General features: G+C 42.5%; 1 protein-coding gene across 4 annotated transcripts in view; it reads right to left on the reverse strand.

Annotated features, from left to right (window-relative positions):
* The window catches only part of FBXO3 (F-box protein 3), a 32,289-nt gene extending 22,336 nt beyond the window's left edge, over nucleotides 1–9,953 (reverse strand). For 2 of the 4 annotated variants that reach the window (XM_032640234.1, XM_032640233.1), the window contains exons 1-3: nucleotides 9,793–9,920; nucleotides 5,335–5,424; nucleotides 3,228–3,391 (exon numbers count right to left, since the gene is read on the reverse strand). In XM_032640234.1, coding sequence (XP_032496125.1) covers nucleotides 3,228–3,391; nucleotides 5,335–5,424; nucleotides 9,793–9,896 — 358 coding nt within the window. In that variant the 5' untranslated portion in view covers nucleotides 9,897–9,920. Of the gene's footprint in view, nucleotides 1–3,227; nucleotides 3,392–5,334; nucleotides 5,425–7,744; nucleotides 8,161–9,792 lie in introns of all 4 variants that reach the window. The other 2 variants (XM_032640235.1, XM_032640232.1) reach the window with 2 other exon arrangements.
* Between the last annotated feature and the right edge of the window lie 11,554 nt (nucleotides 9,954–21,507).

The following is a 21,507-nucleotide window of genomic DNA, read 5'->3' on the forward strand; positions in this document are numbered from 1 at the left end:
CCACTGATGGAAAATCTGGTGAATTCTGAATAAAGTCTAGAATTTAGTTAGTAGTAAGGTGCCAGTGAAGACTTTAGTTTGACAAATGTCCCATGGGTTGGTACGTTAGGGGAAACTGAAACTGTGTGAGGGGTGTACAGAAATTCTCTGTACTATCTTTGCAACTGTCTTGTAATCTAAAATTAGTACAAAATGAAAAGTTTATTTTTTAAAAAGTTCAATACAAAAGAAAACAAGCTGAATAGCTGCCTGAACCAGAAGGTGAATGAGAAAAAAACCACTAATATTTATATAGTTAGTGCTACACGTTGGACATTTAACATGTAACATTAAGAAGCCAAGAATTTCTTGAAAAGAGAGAGCAAGGCAGGAAAAAAAAGTAAAATAACAACAAGCAAACACGGCAAAAGACAAATATAAGGAAATACATTTAGAGGGGCATCCTACTATAATAGAGTTTGGGAGCCAGACAGACCAGGGTCAAATCTCAGCTCTACCAATTACAGCTGGCTTTCTGTATCCGGATGTGGAACTCAAGGATACAAAGGGTCAACTATGGGACTTGAGCATCTGCATATTTCAATATCCTCAGCAGGTCCTGAAACCAATGCCCGGTGGATACCAAGGGATGACTAGACTGACTGTGATCTCTGGCAAGTTATTTCATCTCTTTAATCCAGTTTCCTCATCTGCAAGACAGAAGATAACACCACCTACCCAGGAGAGTTACAGCGAGGACTAAATAAGCTTCGTGCGCTTAACAAAGTGCTTTCCTGGCATACAATAAGTGTTTATGTACTTCCCTTGCCCCCAGCTTATTTGTATGAGGGAGCAGTGAAAAGATTACTAGGAGCCAAGAAATCTAGATTAGAGTTCTATCTCTGTTACTCACTAGCTGCGGGACCCTGAATAAGTCACCTAAACTCTCTGAGCCTGTTCCTTCACCTGTAAAATGAAAGGGCTGGTATAAATCAGGGATCCACAAACTACAGCCTGCAGGCCAAACCTTGGCCTGCGGCCTATTTCCATAAATAAAGTTTTCTTGGAACACTGCCACACCCATTTGTTGTTATATTGTCTATGGCTGCTTTCCCACAATAGCAGAGTTAAATAGTTGTGACAGAGGCCATCTGTCCCTCAAAGCCTAAAATATTTACTATCTGGTCATTTAAAGAAAAAGTTTGCTAATCCCTGGTCTAAATGATCTCTAAAAGTCCCTTCTGACTTTAAAATTTTAAGCCAATACTTAAGGTTAATATGAAATTCAAAGATATGAGATATATACCATGAGATAGATTGGTAGAATGTACATCAATATACTATAATTTCAAGATACTTAATAAAAATTTTCCCAAACCCAGTGCCTATTTGCTTTCCAAATTTCCTTCCTATCTGTGATCTCTATACCCTTGAAACTGAGTCAGGTACTATGGCCCCTGAGATGAGCAGCTAGTTTCCTGATTCAGCCCTAAAACTCATAGGTCGACATTAATAGAATCTCCAGCTTTCTAGATATCAGAGCCTTTGTCCTATTCCAATTTATGGCAAAGACCCCAGAGAACTGGCACCTGGGAGTAAAACAGGGGCTGACAAGGAATTCTCTGACAACCTCACCTTCAACCATTAAGTACAAAACAGTGAGCAGGGAGCCTGTGAATACCAATTGAGTGTCCCCTCAAAAAATTAAAAAAGAAAAAAAATAAAGAAAAAGGAAAAAGGAAGAAGCTGCTATGTATCCTTAGTTTCTTCCTTTCCTGGTAGCTCTGTGTCTCAAAGGAGAACCATGTCTATATTCCCATATTCCAAATATTCTAATATTAGACTAGCTCTCTAAGACTCCTAACACATTCTAAACAAAATAGGATAGGTCTTCTCTCCCTTCAACAGCTGGTAAGACCACATCTCTGGAGTCAGCCCTATATTCAAATCCTGACTCTGCTCTCCTTTGTGATAGCAAACAACTTACTTAGCCTTTTATGCCTCAGGTAGCTCACCTATAAAATGAGACTAGTAATGACCTACCTCATAGGATTTTGGCAACTTAAATGGAATAATATACAGTACTTGGCTTAGTACCTAGCTTTGTGTTTAATAAATAACAGCTATTGCAAACCCTTACATATTTTACTTATCATTACCAAATACCTATTTTCTGAATTATTTTCCTCTTGAAATTATTTAACCCCACACACCAAGTGGATAATATTTTTCTTTTCTTCCAGGAAAAAAACCTATTAAAAATATTAATCAAGGGTACTTTCTTTCAAAGCTGTACTCTCTCTGCCAAATCATTCTTTCTTTTACCTCCTAGCAATTCAGTTTTAAGTACCTGGTCATTCAATCATGATCTGTATGAAATTCATATTTGCATGGAAACGTACAGCAGAAATATGAAATGTAAAAGGAATGCCATGTCAAAAGAGTCCTTAGTTCTAAAGGTACACATTTGAGAAGAACTGATCTCAATTTCAGCTTAGCAAAACCAAAACACATATAAAATTCCTTTTAGTGGAGAAACTTGAAAAAAACTTGGAGGCTAGAGCAGGTAAGTAGCAATATATCTGCAATCCATTTGTGTATTTCTTGGGCGTAAATTTAAAAATCAAAGTAATGGGAAATAGCTTGTTAATATTTCTTGCCAAAATTGGACAATAATAGTATAGTAGAGACAGCATAGATTCTGGGGTCAAATAGACCTCAGTTCAAATCTTAGTTTTCATTATTCTGTAAATGTCAAAATAGGGATGAAAGTTTTCCCTACTCTGTTAGGCTGCTCCTACATGCTTAAAGACCCAGTCTGTAATATTTGGTCTTTCAAATATTAGATTGTCAAATAAACATTTACTTGTACTAAAAAGAGGGAAGAGGGTTGATACAGCAGGCAACTTTTCAAATTAAAAAAAAAAGTCTTTTAAAAGAAATTACAAGTTATCCTCAAGCAACAATAACATTACTAGTTTCCTTATGTAAAACAAATGTAAGGATAAAAAGAAGCTTTCACTGCTAATAATCATGTGGATGCTGAGGTAGGCAAAAATAGGGCAAGCACTAGAACCAGGGTCCTTTTAGCAAATTAGGCTTTCTATGTGCTTGACCAAATGCGAATGGTGAATTACAGATAATGTTGGATTAGCACAGATTAGCACAGATGATAGAAACCCAAAGTTATTTAACCTATCTCTACTATGAAACTAAAATGGGGAAGGGAGACCCTGCATTCCCAATACCTTTCAGAGATAAAACCATACGAGGACATCTGGGTTCCAAATATTTCTTGAGATCATCCCAGGCCTTTTTAATAGCAGCATAATGGTCAATATATCTTCCTACATCAGAGTAAGTATCAATGAAGAGGGATTTCCAACACTGGTTCTTCTGTGTTTTCTCTTCCCTAAATAGATTTAAAAAATAAAATTAAAAATCTTTTGAAATGAAATTAGCATATATTTTAGACACTTATACCAACATACTTTATTGGGAATTTATGGTTATTTTTGTCTTCATTTTCATTTATTGTAGCTACAAGTGAAGACTAGATAACAAAAAGTGACACATACATCAAAAAATTTAACAAGTTACTGCTGGCATGGTGGGATTATGAGTCACTTATTTTCTTACTTTCTACTTATTTTTTTTCTAAGTTTCTAATCCTTGATAAGATATAATGTGAATAGTATATGGGATATGAATTTCAACTTACTCCTAAAAACATGCCAGTTACACAATTTTTAAACATATATTTAATTTTTCTATTTTAGAGAATATTTAGAATCTAATGATACAATAATATTAATCTAACTTATCTACATTGGATTAGCTAGAGAATCATATAGCATATCAAAGGAATCACACAATTCAACATTCTTATTTGGTACAATTCCACAAACATTTACTGTCTACTTAGCTACTGAGGACATTAAAAGTAAGGCACATTTTTTGCCTTCAAAAATGTATAATCTAATCAGGGAGAAAGAAGGAAGTATAAATTTAAGAGTCAGAAGTGGTACAGGATAAGGCAGCCAGAAAGGGCCTTAAGGTAACATACGAATGAGGCTGACCTTATCCTGTAGGGAATGGAGAGCCACTGAAGAGTTTTAACAGGAGAGTTAAAAGAGCAGAATTGTGGTTGTGGTTTGGGAAGGGTGTACACTAGAGCCACAGAGATGGACTGGAAGGGTTTTGCAGCAGTCTTGGTAAGAGATGATGAACTGAGCTAAAACTGTGGTGGCTAGATGAAATGAGAGGAAACATTCAAGAAATATACAGGGGCTAAAATCAGAAAAGCTTGGTAATTGAATGAATGTAGAGACAGAAGGAGAAAAGAGATCTAGAATGATTCCTGTTTCTGGCTTGGAGGGCGGGATGGATGGTACTGCTATGATGATATGAATGCAGGAGGATCAGGTTTAGGGATGGGGAAAAGAACAATTCAGGGTGTTGTATACATGTGCTTGCGTTTTTCGGGGTGGGGGCAGTGGTGGAAGGGAAGTATCTTTTTATTAATCTAAGTAATATACATATATATTATTAAAACCAAAAAGTACTGAAGAACTTAAGATGAAAAACTAGGCAGTCTCCTGTTCTAAGTCCAACCAACCTCTCAAAGGAATCTTTAGTTATTTCTGGAAGTTATCTCTATAATTCTAAATGTTTATGCCTCTAGTTCTTGGTTTCCCAATTTATATCTATCTACTGATACCCCAAAGTAAAAGACCAGGATACAGCAATACTTAAAATTCCCTCTTCCTCATTCTTCTTCCTCCCAATGTTTGGAGGCTCTGTTACTAATTTTTCATTCTATTGAGTAGCTTGCAGTTTTAAGTAGTATATTTAAACCTCTATTTCTTGCTTCACCAACTTCAGTCACTACCTGACTCCCCTCAACCTAAGAAAAAGATACTAGCAATCCTACCCTCTTTCATCTTTCCCAACTCCCTCCCACCTTCTGTCATCTACCCTTTTATTCTATCAAATTTATTAAAATTTACTGAATTCAGTGAACCCTGTGGGTTATCCAGTGGAAGGATCCAGCAGACGGTTGTGCAAAGAAATCTGGAGCTCAGTGGGAATGTTAGGGATGGACACTCAGGTTTGGGAGTTAGAAGCATACAAGTAGTCTCTACAAAGTGCAACAGTGCATGCAGGAGACTTCACGGACAGAGAAGGGTAGTGAGCCAAGGGCAGCAGCTTGGAGAACACCTGCATTTACTGGCAGGCACAAGAAAGGCCACCAAAGGGGTTAAAGAGACAAGGGTTAGAGAGAAGAATCAGGATAGACTAGCATTACTGGAAGCCAAGGGCCAAATTTCAAGAATACATTTCCCAAACACTCACTCAGATATCAGCCAGTATTTTTTGCAATGTCTTCTCCACAGCGGATCGTGACTGGATAGCTGGCTAAGTCTTCGACTGACATAGCAACAACTGGCAGTAACCAGATTCACAGTTAGTATAAAAGAAAACAAGAAAACAATTTAAAAGTAAAGATGAAAATATTCAATGTTAAGTTTTATTCCTTTTGCTTTTCTGCCACTATCTACCTTTATAACTGCAAAACAATCTTTTCTAAAACCTGTTTAACACATTAGCTAGTATAATTACCTTGTGAGTAGTGAAATCTTAACTATTTGAGTTCACAAACCACAAAATGTCTACAATTGTAATTTTCATACGAAAGTCTATAAAACATATAAACCATTGGAGTTAATTTCAAATCAAAGAGCTTTCCTATATTTATTATTGGGGCAGTAATCATTTCTGCATATAGAAATGTTATTCAGGTGTAAACAAAGTGCTTTTTCTTTTTAAGATCTGTGAGACATTTGATATTAAATACACAGGGTTTTTGTTTGTTCTAATTTTTTCTTAACAGAAAGAAATATTACAGCCAAAAATACTTTTTAACTATAGCAACTATTGGAAAGCCCACCTATAAAAGGTGTCAGATTCTCAACAATTCTGTTTCAATATCCATAGCTATTCAAGTTACTATCAGCTGCTCAAAAATTTGGAATGTTAGAAACAAATAATTTTCTTTTTATACAGAGATTTCTAATACAATAGTGCTTGAATCCTGTAAATCCTACCCTACATAGTTAATTTTCAAAAAGAATGAACTTAAGATTTAAAAAAATGCATTTCTATCCTTTCAGAAGAGAAATCACAAGTTATAGAAAGTAGGTATAAAAGATTTCACTTGGGCAATAGCTAATCAATTAAGGGAATCTTAAATCACATGGGATTTGTCAAGGCCATAAGTGGGGCATGTTAAAAAACAACTGATGGTAAACAGATTAGCCTTTGTTCATTTTTCAGATTTTATACAAACATAATTCTCATCCTTTTCTGCCAAGCTCAGGAGATGCCCAAACTAACATTTGCAAACATAGGAATCCTTCCAGTTTTGTGAATTCGGAGTCCATCACTATCCCAAGAGTTAACATAAAAGAATCTCTGGAATATGCACCAAAGGTGATTTCTGATGCAAGTCAAGGATGAAAACTACTATCCTAGAGCTTCTGACTCAGTTGGCATGGGGTGAGATCTGTACCTCAGGCATGTGTATGTTTAAAAAGTGCCACATGTAATTCTGATACACAGTGAGATTCAAACTATGCAGTTTATATTACATAATGATCCCAATGGACTAATTCAATCCAACCCAATCCAGTTCAGCAAATATGTACCATAACCTTCAGAGCTTAGCAATCGGCAGGACACCTGACAAATTTGGGCTATAAACTACGGGAAAGAAGTTGCAGTACACTGGAAACTTTTCTGTGGATAAAATTCTATGGCATTTGTGTCAACATTCCTGGGCTAAGGGATGCCCAGATAGCTGGTTAAACGTTATTTTTTTTAAAAACATTTATTAGCTGCGTTGGGTCTTTGTTGCTGTGTGCGGGCTTTCTCTAGTTGTAGTGAGCGGGGGCTACCCTTCGTTGTGGTGCGCAGGCTTCTCATTGCGGTGGCTTCTCTTGTTGCGGAGCATGGGCTCTAGGCGCGTGGGCTTCAGTACTTGTGGCTCGTGGGCTCTAGAGCGCAGGCTCAGTAGTTGTGGCGCACAGGCTTAGTTGTTCCGTGGCATGTGCGATCTTCCGGGACCAGGGATCAAACCTGTGTCCCCTGCATTGGCAGGCAGATTCTTAACCACTGCGCCACCAGTAAAGCCCCTAAACATTATTTCTTGATGTGTCTGTGAGATGTTGCCAGAAAAGATTAGCATTTGAATTGGTGGACTAAGTTAGCCAGATGGCCCTCCCCAATGTGGGTTGGCACCTTCCAATCATCGAGGGCCTGAATAGAACAAAAAGGCAGAGGAAGGTTGAGTCTGCTCTCTGCCTGACCGCTAAGTTGAGACACTGATCTTCTCCTGTCCTTGGCACTCCTGGTTCTCAGGCCTTCAGACCCAGACTGGGATCTACTTCATCAGCTCTCCAGCTCTCAGCCCTTTAAACTATACCACCAGCTTTCTTGGGTCTCCAGCTTGCATTTGGCAGACTGTAGGACTTCTCAGCCTCTATAATTCATGAGCAAATACCTTATAAAAAAACCACACACACACACACACACACACACACACACACACTCTCTCTCTCTCTCTCTCTATTGGTTCTGCTTCTCTCGAGAACCCTAATACAGTATTCAACTCAGTTCACTTCCACAAACATTTATGGAGGGATCACTTCTGTTTGAAATGTTGATTACTACCAAAAGCATTTAAAATAAAATCCGATCTCCTCACCTTGTTTTACAAGGTCCTGCATGATCTCACTAGTCTCTTCCCAAGCCTCTCTGCCTGTGAATCATTCCCTAATTCCTGCAACACCAGTCTTCTAGCTCCTCCAACAGGCTATGCTATTGTCCAATCAGCTTCTGAAAACACCGTTCCTTCTGCCAGGACTGCTCTATGTTATCCGTCATATACAGCAGCTCCTTCCAATTTGAATCAATTCCTTAACAGACCAACTGGTTCACTTCCTTCATAGCACACAGCAGCTCTTGTAATTACGCACTTATTTGTTTTCCATCTTGCCCTCTAGACTGTAAGCTTACGAGAGGGGCCTTGTCTGTCTTGTTCACTATTGTTTCCCCGACATTTAATAGGCTGGCACACAGCAGGCACCCAAAAAAAGCAAATCTGTTGAATAAATGGTGACTCTGCAAAGATAAACAAGACAGTCGTTACATTTAAGAAATGCATAATCTATCTGGTATGGTAAATACCTCTCCTTCTGCAGAGGAAGGAGAAAGGTAGAGACTGGACTCGGGAGAGGGGGTCCTTAAAGGAATTCCATCTTGCCAGGTTCAGAAGAAGGGGGCATGGCATTCCAGGCAGGGTCAGGAGTTTAAGCCACAGAACAAAAAAACACAAGGGTGCTGGCAGAGGTCTATTTGGCCAGAGTAGACTATGCTAAATAATAAGGGCCTTAAATGCTCCCAGAAGTTTAGGTTATAATCTGTAAATAACAAGGGGCATTATAGGTTTTTAAGGAGGATGACAGCCAGATCTGTCTTAGAAAAATCACTCTGGGAGCAATGTGGCCCACAGATCAAAAAGCGTCTGTGTATGTGTTAGATTTCTAAAAGGCTATAGCAACAGAATATTTCAGATGAAAATAGTTTGGAACTGTAACAGCCTTTTCGAAAGAAAAAGATAAACTTTATTACAAGCCTGAGTAGAGAAAAATTTGTTTTCTAGAAAAATAAAAGTGTTACAGGTACTAATATAGACAGCAGCCAGAAACTGGAATTATCCCTCTGTCACCACTTAGCTAAAACCAACCAACAGCTACCAGTAACTTCAAGAAGGCTGTATTTCTAAAAGGATCCCTGACAACACAGGGTACAATCAGCAAATGACTAAAATCCAATGGTTAATCCAAAAAACAAAACAAAAGAAAACGAATCTCGCCTACCTATCCTTAAGAGGGCGAGTCTGCCTCCTTTGCAAATATATGTGGTGGCACAAGAAAGACCCATGCCACCAGCTGTCAAGGGTGTAAACAGCGCCATTTCTTCCACCATCCCAGACGGTCCCAAGCGCTGAAGTAACTGGGCATTTAACCACCCCTACCAGCAACCGGTGTTTATTTTTGGAACAGATGCCGGTAACTTGGGAAACCCAAAGCATACAGGAGGGAAAATGGTCACCTGTACCGCACCACCGGAAGTCAGTACCAAAACACAAAATCCAACATGCAACCGTGAGAAGGAACGCTGAAAGCGAAACAATTATCTAGCACAGAAGTCCGAAAGTGAGCCCTGCCAGATATTACGTTGCTGCGTAAGTCGCACCCAGGGATCAGGGGGTCGCCTGGCTCCTCTCCGGCGTCCCACCTGCCCACTTTGGCGCCTGACTCTACAGGCTCCTGGCCCAGGCAGAGAAGAGCGCTCGGCCCGGACGGGGACTTTTCCAAAGCGGCCAGGGCTGCCCTTAGCGGGCAAAGGCCACGGGGGCCGGGAGGTGCGGGGCGCTGGGGTCCGCGCGGCGGCAGCGGGGAGCACTTGGCCCCGCTTCCAACTGGGCCTCGCCACAGCCTGGGAGAAAGAGCTGTTGTCGCTCCTCAGGCCTGGGCCTGGGACGGGAGGAAGACCTCAAGGCGGGGCCCTTTCCGCCCCGGTCTCGCCCCTGCCCCCGGATGGCTCTGCAGGATCAGGGCGGCCCTGGCGTCACCTCCTGGCTGTCACGGGAGTCCAGGTCCTGTCGGCGAGCCGGGCCTCCGTCCCTCTTGCCTTACGCCTCCTCCCCCACCCGTGACCCCACCCCTGCCGTGCGCATCGTCCCATTACTTGATTAGGTCCCGGTAGTCCAAGAAGGATAAGATAAGGAGCAGGGGATCGGTGGGCAGCGATTCTAGGGTCAGGGGCGCCGACTCGGTCTCCACGGCCGCCATCTTGCCTGGCCCAGTGCAGGCCTGGCCCCGCCCCGGCCCCGCCCTCTCCGCCACCGCCCTCGCAGTTCCCTAGCCGATTGCACAGGTTTGTTGTGTAATCGACAGGATAGCCCCGCCCACGGGGAGGCCGATGGGCGGCTCCCTGGAAGGCTCCGCCCACCGCCCTGCGGGTCAAGTGCCAGCGCGGTGGAGTCCGTCTGTGTCTCGGGTACCTCTTCAGCCAAGCTGCGCGAGCTCTGCCAGGTGCCCACATGCTCACCCTTAGATCTCCCGGTCTCTCTCCTCCCATTCCGGTCCCTAAACTTGCCCAGCCCGGACCGCTATGAGCCTTTATTACTAAACCTGCTTGGGTCACTCCAGCCCCTTATGCGAAATTTTACATCCGGTATCCTCGAAGCGTGCCCCCAGATCTCACAGTAAGTTCTCTCTCTGCCCTTGGCCCCCAAATCCATCGCTTCTCTTCGTTTTCCGACCTAGAAATTCCTCGTTTCTCCCTTCAGCTTCCCTCGCCCGGCGTGTCCCTTGCACAGAGCAGGAACCTTGTCCGCTCTGTAGTGGGCAGAGTTGGGAATCAACTAGAGGCTCTTCTTCCAAACTAGGGAAATGGTCGTCGAGGGCATAATTTTAACGCCCTCCCAAGTAAACGGTGCATGGGGTCTGAATCTAAGGGTCAGCCTCTCTCAATTAGGTTGTCACGGTTATTTTTCAGCACATTAGGGCAATGCAAAGCGTATATTAAATGGATTTTTTTTTTTTGCCAAGATTTAATCTCGGAGGGTTAAGTACTTCCGGTGTGAAGGGATGGGTTGAGACGCGGCTGGGCTTGATTGAGGCACATGATGGCCACTCTTCAGCTTAGACAAGATGGTATTAAAATGGGGGTGGGAGACGTGTCATGGATTGTGAGCTAAGGAATACATCACTTATCGGATTTCTTTTCCGTTTCTTTCCAAAGGCAATATGGTGTAAGCAGCTGTAGGGAGTCTGGTCAGACACGAACTTCACACATCTGTTATTTACTAGAAGTGAGATGGTGGACTAGTTAACTATACCTAAGTTCTATGAGCTTGTTTACTCTAAAAACCAACCATTCCCTAAAGTGGTTTATGGATGCTGATAAAGATTTTTGCAAAGTGCCTGGCTAGATATTCAATAAATGTTAATTTCTCAAGCCTAAGTATACATCCATCACTAAGTTTTCCAAACTCTTCCACATCCTGGAGAAAGTTTTCTCCTAACTATTTGGAAAAGTGGAAATGATTCTACCCCTCCCATCCCACCCACCCCCAACAATAAAACACTCCATTTCCTCTATTCACCATGCCATTAATGCTTTATAATTATGATTTTGTCTAATTTTATAACCCCTCTCCTCCCCCCCCCCGCTGTATTAATTACATTTTTTATTTTCTGTGTCTTATGATGTTTTGACATCCTAAAAATCCTGCTGGCTGGGGAGAGACTGCCCCCCCTCCCCCCAGGGCTAGCTCGTTCCTAAAGATAGCAAACAACTTACATGGACGCACCTCTCATATGCAAGCCAACCACCCCCTTTATCTAACTGTCACACACCGAGCCCTGCCTAAATTGTCTCAGGGCTAGGTACCAGGCAATGAGAGAACACCTCTATAGCCCAAAGCCCACCATTTATTGTTCAAATTAGCCAATCCCAAGCTGTTTACTTGCCCTGCCCAGTGCAAACTCCAATAAAGTCTCTGGCCTAAATTTGCCTCTTGCTCCTGCTTCTGCCTCCTGACCCAAACCTGATGCTTCCACTGGGCACCTTCACAGTGTCGTGTGCCCCTTTCTCTAGGGAAATGCAATAAAAATCTTCTTTCAATGGCACTGATCTTGCCATGTCATCATTCAATCACCTTCATAAACTAAAATCCCACAGGTAAAATGAGAGCCACCCAGCAAAAACCAAAAACTAAAACAAAACAAAACAAAACCCTCTGCTTACATCTCTGTATTTCCAAACTATTTATGCACATATTTACAGCATTAATTGAACTGGATTCAGGTCAGTTGTTCCCTGTTTGTCTCTCTCACTAGGCTGTAAACTCTCAGTCTTTTTCATCCTTGTAACCCCAAGGCCTTTCTACAACAAGTAGAAAGTTTAAGTTCAGGTTGAATGGATGAAGACAGAGCTGTCATTTCTGTTTACAAGGGAACCTTGCCTGTTGATATAGGTAAATGCTTATAAAGGCATTTGATTCTAATTCATTTTGTCTATTTCTCCCTCAGATGGGCTACTTTACTTGTTTTAAATCGAAAAACTGGTAGGAGTTTCAAGTGGACTGCATTTGCTTCTGCTATCCTATTGCATTTTCCTTCCCTTTGGACTTTGTCCAGTTATGACCTAATGAGAAGACCAAAAGTGTGAAGTTAATCTGTCATGGCCAGGATTAAGGTGAGGCAAGATTTGCGCTCACTTGGGGCACAAAATTTAAGGGAGTACCAAAAAAACCAGTAATCAAGATGATGTTAATATTTTAATACAATACTTAAAAAAATTATTGCAAAAACCCATGATGAACAAAATCTTAAACAAAAACGGGATCCCACAGTGCTATGCAAGCCATACTGGAGCCTAAGGCAAAAGGAAAAATACATGTTTTTATGTCTTTTCAAATGGTTATTTTTTTCCTATAAGGCCAGGAGGGGGTGCTCAGGCAGGGGACTTGCTTCTCCCATGTGGCAGGGCTCAGAGCTCTTGCCATCCTTGGGGAGTGACATCAGGTTGCTGGCCCCTGCTGTGACAGCCCACACCTCCCTGGGGAAGTGGTCCCAGCCCAGGCTCCATTTCTGTCCCCAACATGGTAGAAGCAGGTAGAGGAAGCTGGGGGAGCAATGTAGCTGAGCAGGACCCAGGACAGCCCTTTCCTGGGCTGTGGCTTCCTGTTACCAACCCCCATACCCCTAATCATGGCTGGAAAGGGGTAGGAAGAGAAAGCCGGGACTTGGCTATTTGGGTCCCCTGCGCTAAGGTTGAGGGTGAGGGCTCCATAGCCTTTGTGCCTTGGTGGGAGAAACAGTTTCTCCGAGTCTGCTAATTGTTTTGGAAGCTAGTGTCTAAAGGGCATGGAAGGATTTCACCAAAACAGAATTTGCTTGCCATTAATATTCCTATGGTAGATCAGAAAGCACAAGGTTCTGAAAGAAGAGTTCATGTGTGGCATAAAAAAAAAGATTTCTCTATTCTCTCAGGAATAGAGATAATGCCTGAGAAGTAAATATACTTACATGTTCTCTTGCCTTCACTGGCAAGCAGTTTTTAGTGCACAATGCCTACCTCCTTACACATGATTACACCTTAGCTTCAAGGTTCCCATTGGCTGTTTTGGTAAATCCCTCAGACATCATTCATACCTTATCACATGCAAGGGTCTGGGCTCAGGACTGGAAGGGATCAAGACACGGTGCTGTTCCTGCTTTGATGCAATGACTCATTAGAAGGTGAGCGATACACCTGTTTGCTCCGCATGGCCCTGCAGTCTGTTTTCTCCCTCGTTTTCATGGTTTAGCAAGTAGCTGCATCAGCAGATCTGAGTTTGCTGGCGAGCAGGACAGACAGCAGACACTGAGCTTTAGAGGCGCTTGCTAAATGGTGTAAATGGTGCCCAGGGCCCCCCCCCCCATGTGTAAAACACCATAGTTTAGGGTCCCTCTCTATTGACCACTCTCTGGGATGTGTCCAGTCTTCTGCCCAGCCTAGGTGTGCCTCCCAGTGGGACAATGAAAGCTGTGAATTGGGATGGGGAGGGAGGTGGGGTGGGGTGGGAGTTCACGTGCATTCTCCTCCTTCTCTGCTTGTAGATCCGCCCCGAACATTGTGTGTTGACACTGCGTGGCCTTGGTGGCATGCGTCCTGGGCCCATGAATAGCAGCTGCTCGAAGGTCAGACTCCACTTTGTCTCATGCTCAGTGTTTTGGGAAAGGGCCTTGACCAATTGGGCCTCTCAGGGGCAGGATACATTCTCAGGGGTTCCTGGCAGGTTGTAGGGCAGGCCTGGGACTGGACCGTGCAAGCCTTGGTGTCAGCTCTCCTAGTTGTGGTGAGGCAGATGAGGCGGTGGGAGGACCAGGATGGGACTGCCAGACACCAGCTCCCCGAGACAAGTGCGTCATCCAGAAGGAAAACCGGGCTGCAAGGCTGCTGGTGATTGGTCAAAAGGAGGCCTGCCTCTGCAGAGCCCAGGAGAAGTCAAGACTATGCTTATGCTTCATGGCTGAAAGCAGGGAGAGGAATAAAATTACAGGGTGGTAGGGAGGTTAGGGGCTGTCAATGCTGCTCAGAAAGGCATCCAGCCTGATGGGTTGATGCAAAAATCTGGAAGGGATTTAGCTGTTTCTGTGGAACAAACACACAGACAAACCCATGGCTAATGAGAAGCCTAGAATGAAGGTAAGATTTAAACGCACAGTTCCAGCAGTCACACAAATGAGTTTCTGGGACTCCTGCTCTTCCCGTAGACAAGACTTTAAATATTCCTGAATTTGCTGAGCATATGTCTGTTGTTTTGTTTTGTCTGGAACATGCTTCTTGATTTCTTGCAACCTGTATAATTAATATGAATTTTCTGGACACATGGTGAATGGACCTGCTTATTGGACGCAAAGTGTCCCCTTTTGGTGGCTTCTACTATGGTGAATACTGAAGGTGTGGCCAAGAATGGCCTGTAATCCCAAAGCTTACCAAGATTGCATCATGGAAACAACAGCTCCTCGCAGGGACAGAGAAAAATGCAGTGTTCTCATACAAGATGTTATACAGGTCAGGGAGCCAAATAACGCCATCCAATTCAATAGCCTGCAGGGCTGGGGAAGCCGCTAGTGTTTGGAGTCTTACTGTGTCCTTTTGAGGCTTATGCAGGTCAGTTTGTCCATGTTGTTGCTATCGTACCTGACAGACATCATAAGAGTGGCTGAACTAGTGATGCTTGGTGTGTGGGCTTGGACGGGCCAGTGTTTTTTTTGGTGGGGTGGCAGGATACTTTCCAGGAAGAAGGGGAAATTCAGTCTCTGACCTATGCTCATCTCTGTGTCCTGGGAGGCTGATCTCTATGACCTCCTTCACCTGGGTTCTCTTGTCATCTGGCTTCTGGTGGGGTTCAGCCAATGGAAAGCATTGGTCGGCAACTGAGGAGCAGGGGAGAAAAGAGAAATTAGGGTATTTCTCTGTGTAGACCAAACTTCTTGGTGCCCTCTTTTAAGTCTTTGGCTTGTCCCACTATGGTAACACTATTCCTTCCCATTGCTCTTTCAGGCTTGGAGACATCTCCCCCCTGTTTACTAATCCCTGGGCACCTCACCATCCCTTATTTGTTCCCTCATCCTGTTCATACCTCTTACGTGATCTCCTCATTAAATTCTGTTCAGTAATGTCCCTTTGAAAGTTTTGTCTGTTTTGTTGTAAGGCCCTGACTGATATCATTTGCCTTCACCCACCCAGGCAAGCAGTACTGTAAGAAACTCCCTAGTACATCATCAGTGGGTTGAACTCAGGCTGAAACAGTGAGAACTGCTGCTTGGGGCCAAACATTCCACTATATTGATGACACAAGCATTGAGTGTACTTCATGCATTCCATCATGTCCCATGTTGGAAAAATTGACCAAAGATGGATGGGCTCAAAAACTTTTGGAGGTGATGGATATGTTTATTACCTTGATTATGTCGATGGTATCACACGGGTATGTATATGTCCAAACTCTTCAAAATGTGTACAGTAAATATGTGAAACTTTTGGTATATATCCACTATACCTCAATAAATCTGTAAAAGAAAAAAAAAAAGAAGAAGAAATGATTCTGCCACTCATGGGACCTTCTTGGGTGCTTCCTGTGTGGCTACTAGCTATGGGACTGGAGGCCCAACCTCTGATTGGCCTATTTTAGAAACAAGACTCTCCGTATCTAGGAATTTCACTACAGCCTTTATATACCAGACAAACAACCACACGTGGGGAGGGGGCACATGTGGCAAGAAGCCTGGAAAGTGATCCAGTCATCAGTAAAGCAAACCTGTGCTGGAGGCCTCCTCTCCTATCTCCTTACCACCCATGGAATCACAGATACCAGTGTTCAATCTCGAAGCAGGTTGTAGACTGTGGAAATGGGACTCTACTTTCTCGTCAGCCAGGTCTACAAGAACTTCCTTCTGTTGCCAAGCCTGAAGCTAGCCCATTCTGGAAAAAGAGACTGTCAGTGAAAAGAAAATGACTCTGCCACCCGACATTCTCAACTTGCATTGAGTCCTATACCATCTGAACTGGAATACCCAGAAAGTTCTGTAGTGCTATAGAAATGGTTCCTCCAGTCAAGGCCCAAGCCTGTTTCCTGATACCTCAGCCAACTTCAGGAACAGGTGGCTGCCCACCCGTTAGACACAGAGAGACCCACCTACTGTTAAACGTAAGCAGTTGGCTCACTGGGGACCTCTTCAACAAGACTTCCATATGACAAAAAAGCATGGTTCACTGATGAAACAGCTTGCTTCTGAGATGGGCAAACCCCATGGAATGCCACAGCCATAAATTGTGGAGTTCAGCACTAGACATGCTGAACAATGTGTTAAACTTCAGATGCTATTCTTGGCTGTAGGGCACACTGCCCCAAGATGGACAGAAACAAACCTTTACGCAGTGTGTCCATTAGGGTCCTCCAAGAAACAAATGCTGGGATAGGATTAGATTCATGAGAGATGCACTGCGGTTGTGAGTAGGCTTGTGAGGGATAAAAAGTAGGGAGTGAGAACAGGCAAAAAGAGCCTCAGACCATGATGCAATTCTGATGCTTGGGAAAAGAGAAGGTGGAGGAAAGAGGATTGGGAAGGAAGAATCTCAGACTGGACTGCAGCTCTGAGAATGTCTCAGCCAGGCCGATGGAGAGTCCTTGAGCTAAAGTTGCCCACTGGAGTAGTCCAGAGACCCACGGGATTGGCCTGCGCTAACACCCCACCATGGTCAGGCCTGGATTGGGAGCACCCCAGAGGAAGTGTGACCTTGATGCAGAAACGTTGTGGGTATCAAACGGGAGTTGTCAGTTAATGATGCCACCTGCAGCAGGAGATCTGAGCTATTTCCATGGCTGTCACACACAGAACATCCCTAATGGTCTAGCAATTGGTCAGGCCGTTGGGCCACCCAAAGACTGAATTAATAGAGGCATACCAATATGGGGCATCCCCTGTGGACATAGTTATGAAGTGGCAAAATCTAGAGGCAAACAACCTACTTAAAAAGACTGATGAGGTATATATGGGTTTTGTGTCTATCCATGGCAGCCCATTGAATCTATGCTCTAATCCACTACACCAATGGAACCACCAAAAGGATGAGGATACCCAACTGGAAATTCTTTTGACAAAAATAGAAGCTACTGCTACTGAAAAAGCTTGCGTTCTTGTCCCGCTCTGTCCAGTGATGACCTGGTGGTCTCTACAAGCCTGGCCTGTTCAGCTGTCTTGGGCCATTTGTAAGTTGCACACTGTCATAGTACCCTCTGCCTTGGCTGAGCAACTAGGCACCTGGGAGTCAAGGAGGAGGCACAGAGGAAAATGTAAGTGGGAAGAGGACACTCTTCTCTCCACCCACCCCCTTATCATGGAATAACACACAGTTGAGGAATGTATCAGGTTACTCTGGGGAAAAAGAATTCATGCTCCATATTTCAAAAGAGGAAATTTAACACAAAGAATTGTTAGACAATGTGGAAAGGCTGAAAGAGCAGGGAAAGAATACTGAGGGGATCCAGAAATTAGGACTGCCAGAAGCAGCTACCACCCCAGGGCTCTGGAAACAAAACGGAAAAGAGGTTATAGAACAGAGGAGCTGGAAGTATGTGCCTGAGGATCGAATGATCAGATGTCTAAGGGAGGGATCCCGTGCAGCTGGTGTCAAGATCTCTGAGAGGGGTCACCTCACAGCTGGTGCTAATGAAATCACTAGGTGGTGTTTTGGGGGGCTTTGAGCTCTGGTGTTTTATGCTTTAGCTGAGAAAGAATTTAGTGAGAGGCAAAGTGATAGATAAGAAGTGATTTATTAGGCTAGGAGGCTTGTGAGGCTTACAGGCGGGTGGGTGAGAGGGTGCTGTGCCCCAACAACTTAGTGGGCTACAGTTTCATAATTAAAAGAAAAGTGGGGAGGGGGAAAAGACCACCTTTTTTTTCTTTTTTCTTCTTCTTTTTTTTTTTTAGTAGACATTAAACTTCCATTATTAGCTCCTCCTCATCAGGTAGGAGAGTTTTCTTCTCCCTACATGGTTAAGCCGGGACTGTCAGGGCACTCTGGTAAAATTAGTTCCGGTTGTAGTACAATGAGGGTCTTTCACTTTGAAATGCCCCCTTTCCATAAATTATTTTTTTTATGTGTGCAGAGATCGCGTCCTAGGGATTATTAACTCACTGAGCTTACTGGGCAGGATGTGGATTTCATGCCACCATTGTTTTATTGTTTAGGGGCATGTCTCATGCTTTTGTTGCATGGTTTTGTTGCTAAGCAAGCCTGCTTGGTTTTGCAGTTAAGCAAACCTGCTTTCTTTCTTTTTTTTTTTTAAAAAAAGAAGATGTTGGGGGTAGGAGTTTATTAATTAATTAATTAATTTTTGCTGTGTTGGGTCTTCGTTTCTGTGCGAGGGCTTTCTCTAGTTGTGGCAAGCGGGGGCCACTCTTCATCGCAGTGCACGGGCCTCTCACTATCACGGCCTCTCTTGTTGCGGAGCACAGGCTCCAGACGCGCAGGCTCAGTAGTTGTGGCACACAGGCTTAGTCGCTCTGGGGCATGTGGGATCCTCCCAGACCAGGGCTCGAACCCGTGTCCCCTGCATTAGCAGGCAGATTCTCAACCACTGCGCCACCAGAGAAGCCCCAAACCTGCTTTCTTGAGTGATCATTAACTTACAGGGGTTTTTTTTATTTTATTTTTTTTTTTTACTTACAATCCCCTAGTGGGATTAACTATTTAATTACCTACTTTGGCCCTTTACTCTGTCCCTATCACGAACATATCAGAGCAGGTAACTCACAGCAGATACTCAGAGTCTTGAAGTCACCAGATTTAGCACACATACACACATACCACCACCACCACCATCACCACCTTCAACAACAATAAAAAAACAAAGGAAAGACAACGCCACCAGGAAACCTAGTTAAATTTGAATGATTTCTAATTGCTTATGTGCATATACATTGAAATAAAAGAAAAATATCACATGGGACATATTTATACTAAAATATTATTCATTCTCTATCTGAAATAAATTATAACTACATAAGTTACCTACCTGTTTTTTTAATTATATTTCCCTGGTGATTTGGGTCTCCCTAACGTTTCTTTGTGTCGCAGAATTTGCATGTATAAGTCCTTGAATTTACAATCTGTTTCATTTACATTGTAAAATAGTTTCTACAGTGGTCACATCCAGCTTATTTTGTTCTTTTGTCTACTGAACGTCCATTAATGAGAAAACACGGCTCAACAATTGCATTGTGAGCTGGTGTGCTGACGTGTACTGGCTGTCACCGACTGGCTCAGTTTCAGAAGTTTGGGGGCTATCTGTGATTTGCTAACTTTCTGTAGTGCGGGTTATTGGAGTGAGGCTGTCATTGATTGGTTGATTTTCAGAACACAGGTTATCTCTAATTAGTGGTGGTTTCTTGTTCATAACTTGGGACTTTGACCAAAGAACAATCTTTTTCTTTCTTGATGATAAGAAGAATCAGTACTTTAATTCTCAAACCTCCTTTTTGGCCTATCCTAAGTCAAACCTGCAGGACAGACCATGTTGAATTGTCCATAACTATATTTGTGGAGGTATGATTTTCAGCTATGTTGCATTCAAGTGACTTAAGCTTCAATTACTATAGCAAAAAAATACTCTAACTGCTGATACTTGGTAATTTATTGGAAAAGAAAAGCTGTCTAGAGGGCATTGAAGGCATTGGGGCAAAGTCAGTACAGAATACAGAGCACAATCATTAAACACAAGACATGTCATATAGAGGAGTCCTGGCAACCCTACTCGAAAGGGTACCACTTGATTGGTATTGGACCTTTGAAAAGGACAACTTCACAGCTAGTGATTTGGATCCTGAAAGGGCATCCTGGGGCTGGGGATCAGAGTGCCTAAAGACCTCTGGAGAGAGATATGCAGGGCTGGAAAACAGCAAGAGACTCCCCCGTCCCTCCTTCCTTCCAGTCTCCTGCCAGTGCTTCCCAATAGGCAGTGCCTAACCGGAATCCAGCTTGCAGAAGCATCAGGGAAGTGTCATTTTCAGTCTTACAGGCCCACCATCACTGAATAGAAAACATAAGGGCAGCCACAAGCTAAAAGACAAGAGGTAAATAATTAACATAAGGAAGAATTAGTCAAGAAAAAAAAAAGCATCCAAATCAGAAAAGAAGTAAAATTATCTCTGTTTGCTGATGACATGGTATTATATATAGAAAACACTATAGACTCCACCAAAAAACTGTTAGAACTAATAAGTTAGTTCAGTAAAGTTTCAGGATACAAAATCAATATACAAAAATCAGTTGCATTTCTATACACTAACAACAAACTATCAGAAAGAGAAATTCAGAAAACAATCTCATTCACAATAGCATCAAAAAAGATGAGATACTTAAGAGTAAATTTAACCAAGGAAGTGAAAGATCTGTACACTGAAAACTTTAAAACACTGATGAAAGAAATTGAAGAAGACACAAATAGATGGAAAGATAGTTCATGTACATGGATTGAAAGAATTAATATTGTTAAAATAGCCACACTACCCAAAGTGATCTACAGACTCAATGCAGTCCCTATTAAAATTTCAATGGCATTTTTCACAAAAATAGAACAATCCTAAAATTTGTATGGAACCATAAGAGGCCCTGAATAGCCAAAGCAACCTTGAGAAAGAAGAACAAAACTGGAGGCATCACATTTCCTGATTTCAAATTGTATTACAAAGCTATATTAATCAAAACATTATAGTATTGGCATAAAAACAGACACATAGATAAATGGAACAGAATAGAGAGGGCAGAAATAAACTAGTGCATTAGTTAATTGACTAATGGTCAGTTAATTTTAACCAACGCACTAAGAATGTACAATAAGGGATAATAGTCTCTTCAAAAAATGGTTTTGGGAAAAGTAGATATCCACATGCAAAAGAATGAAACTAGACCACTATCTTACACCATACACAAAAGTCAACCAAAAATGGATTAAAGACTTAAAGGTGAAACTGTAAAACTCCTGGAAGAAAACATAGGGGTAAGCTTTTTGACACTGGGCATGGCAATGATTTTTTGGATTTATTATCAAATCAAAGGCAACAAAAGCAAAAATAAGCCTGTGGTACTACATCAAACTTAAAAGCTTCTGAACAGTAAAGGAAACCAACCAAAAAAAATGAAAAGGCAATGTATGGAATAGGAGAAAACATTTGCAAGCCATATATCCAATAAGGGATTAATATCCAAAATATACAAGGAACTCATACACCTCAATAGCAAAAAACCAAATGATCCAATTAAAAAATGGACAAAGGACCTGAGCAGACATTTTTCCAAAGAAGGCATACAGATGGCCAATGGGTACATAAAAAAGTGCTC

Source organism: Phocoena sinus, chromosome 8, assembly GCF_008692025.1.
Source record: "Phocoena sinus isolate mPhoSin1 chromosome 8, mPhoSin1.pri, whole genome shotgun sequence".
Lineage (NCBI taxonomy): Eukaryota > Metazoa > Chordata > Mammalia > Artiodactyla > Phocoenidae > Phocoena > Phocoena sinus.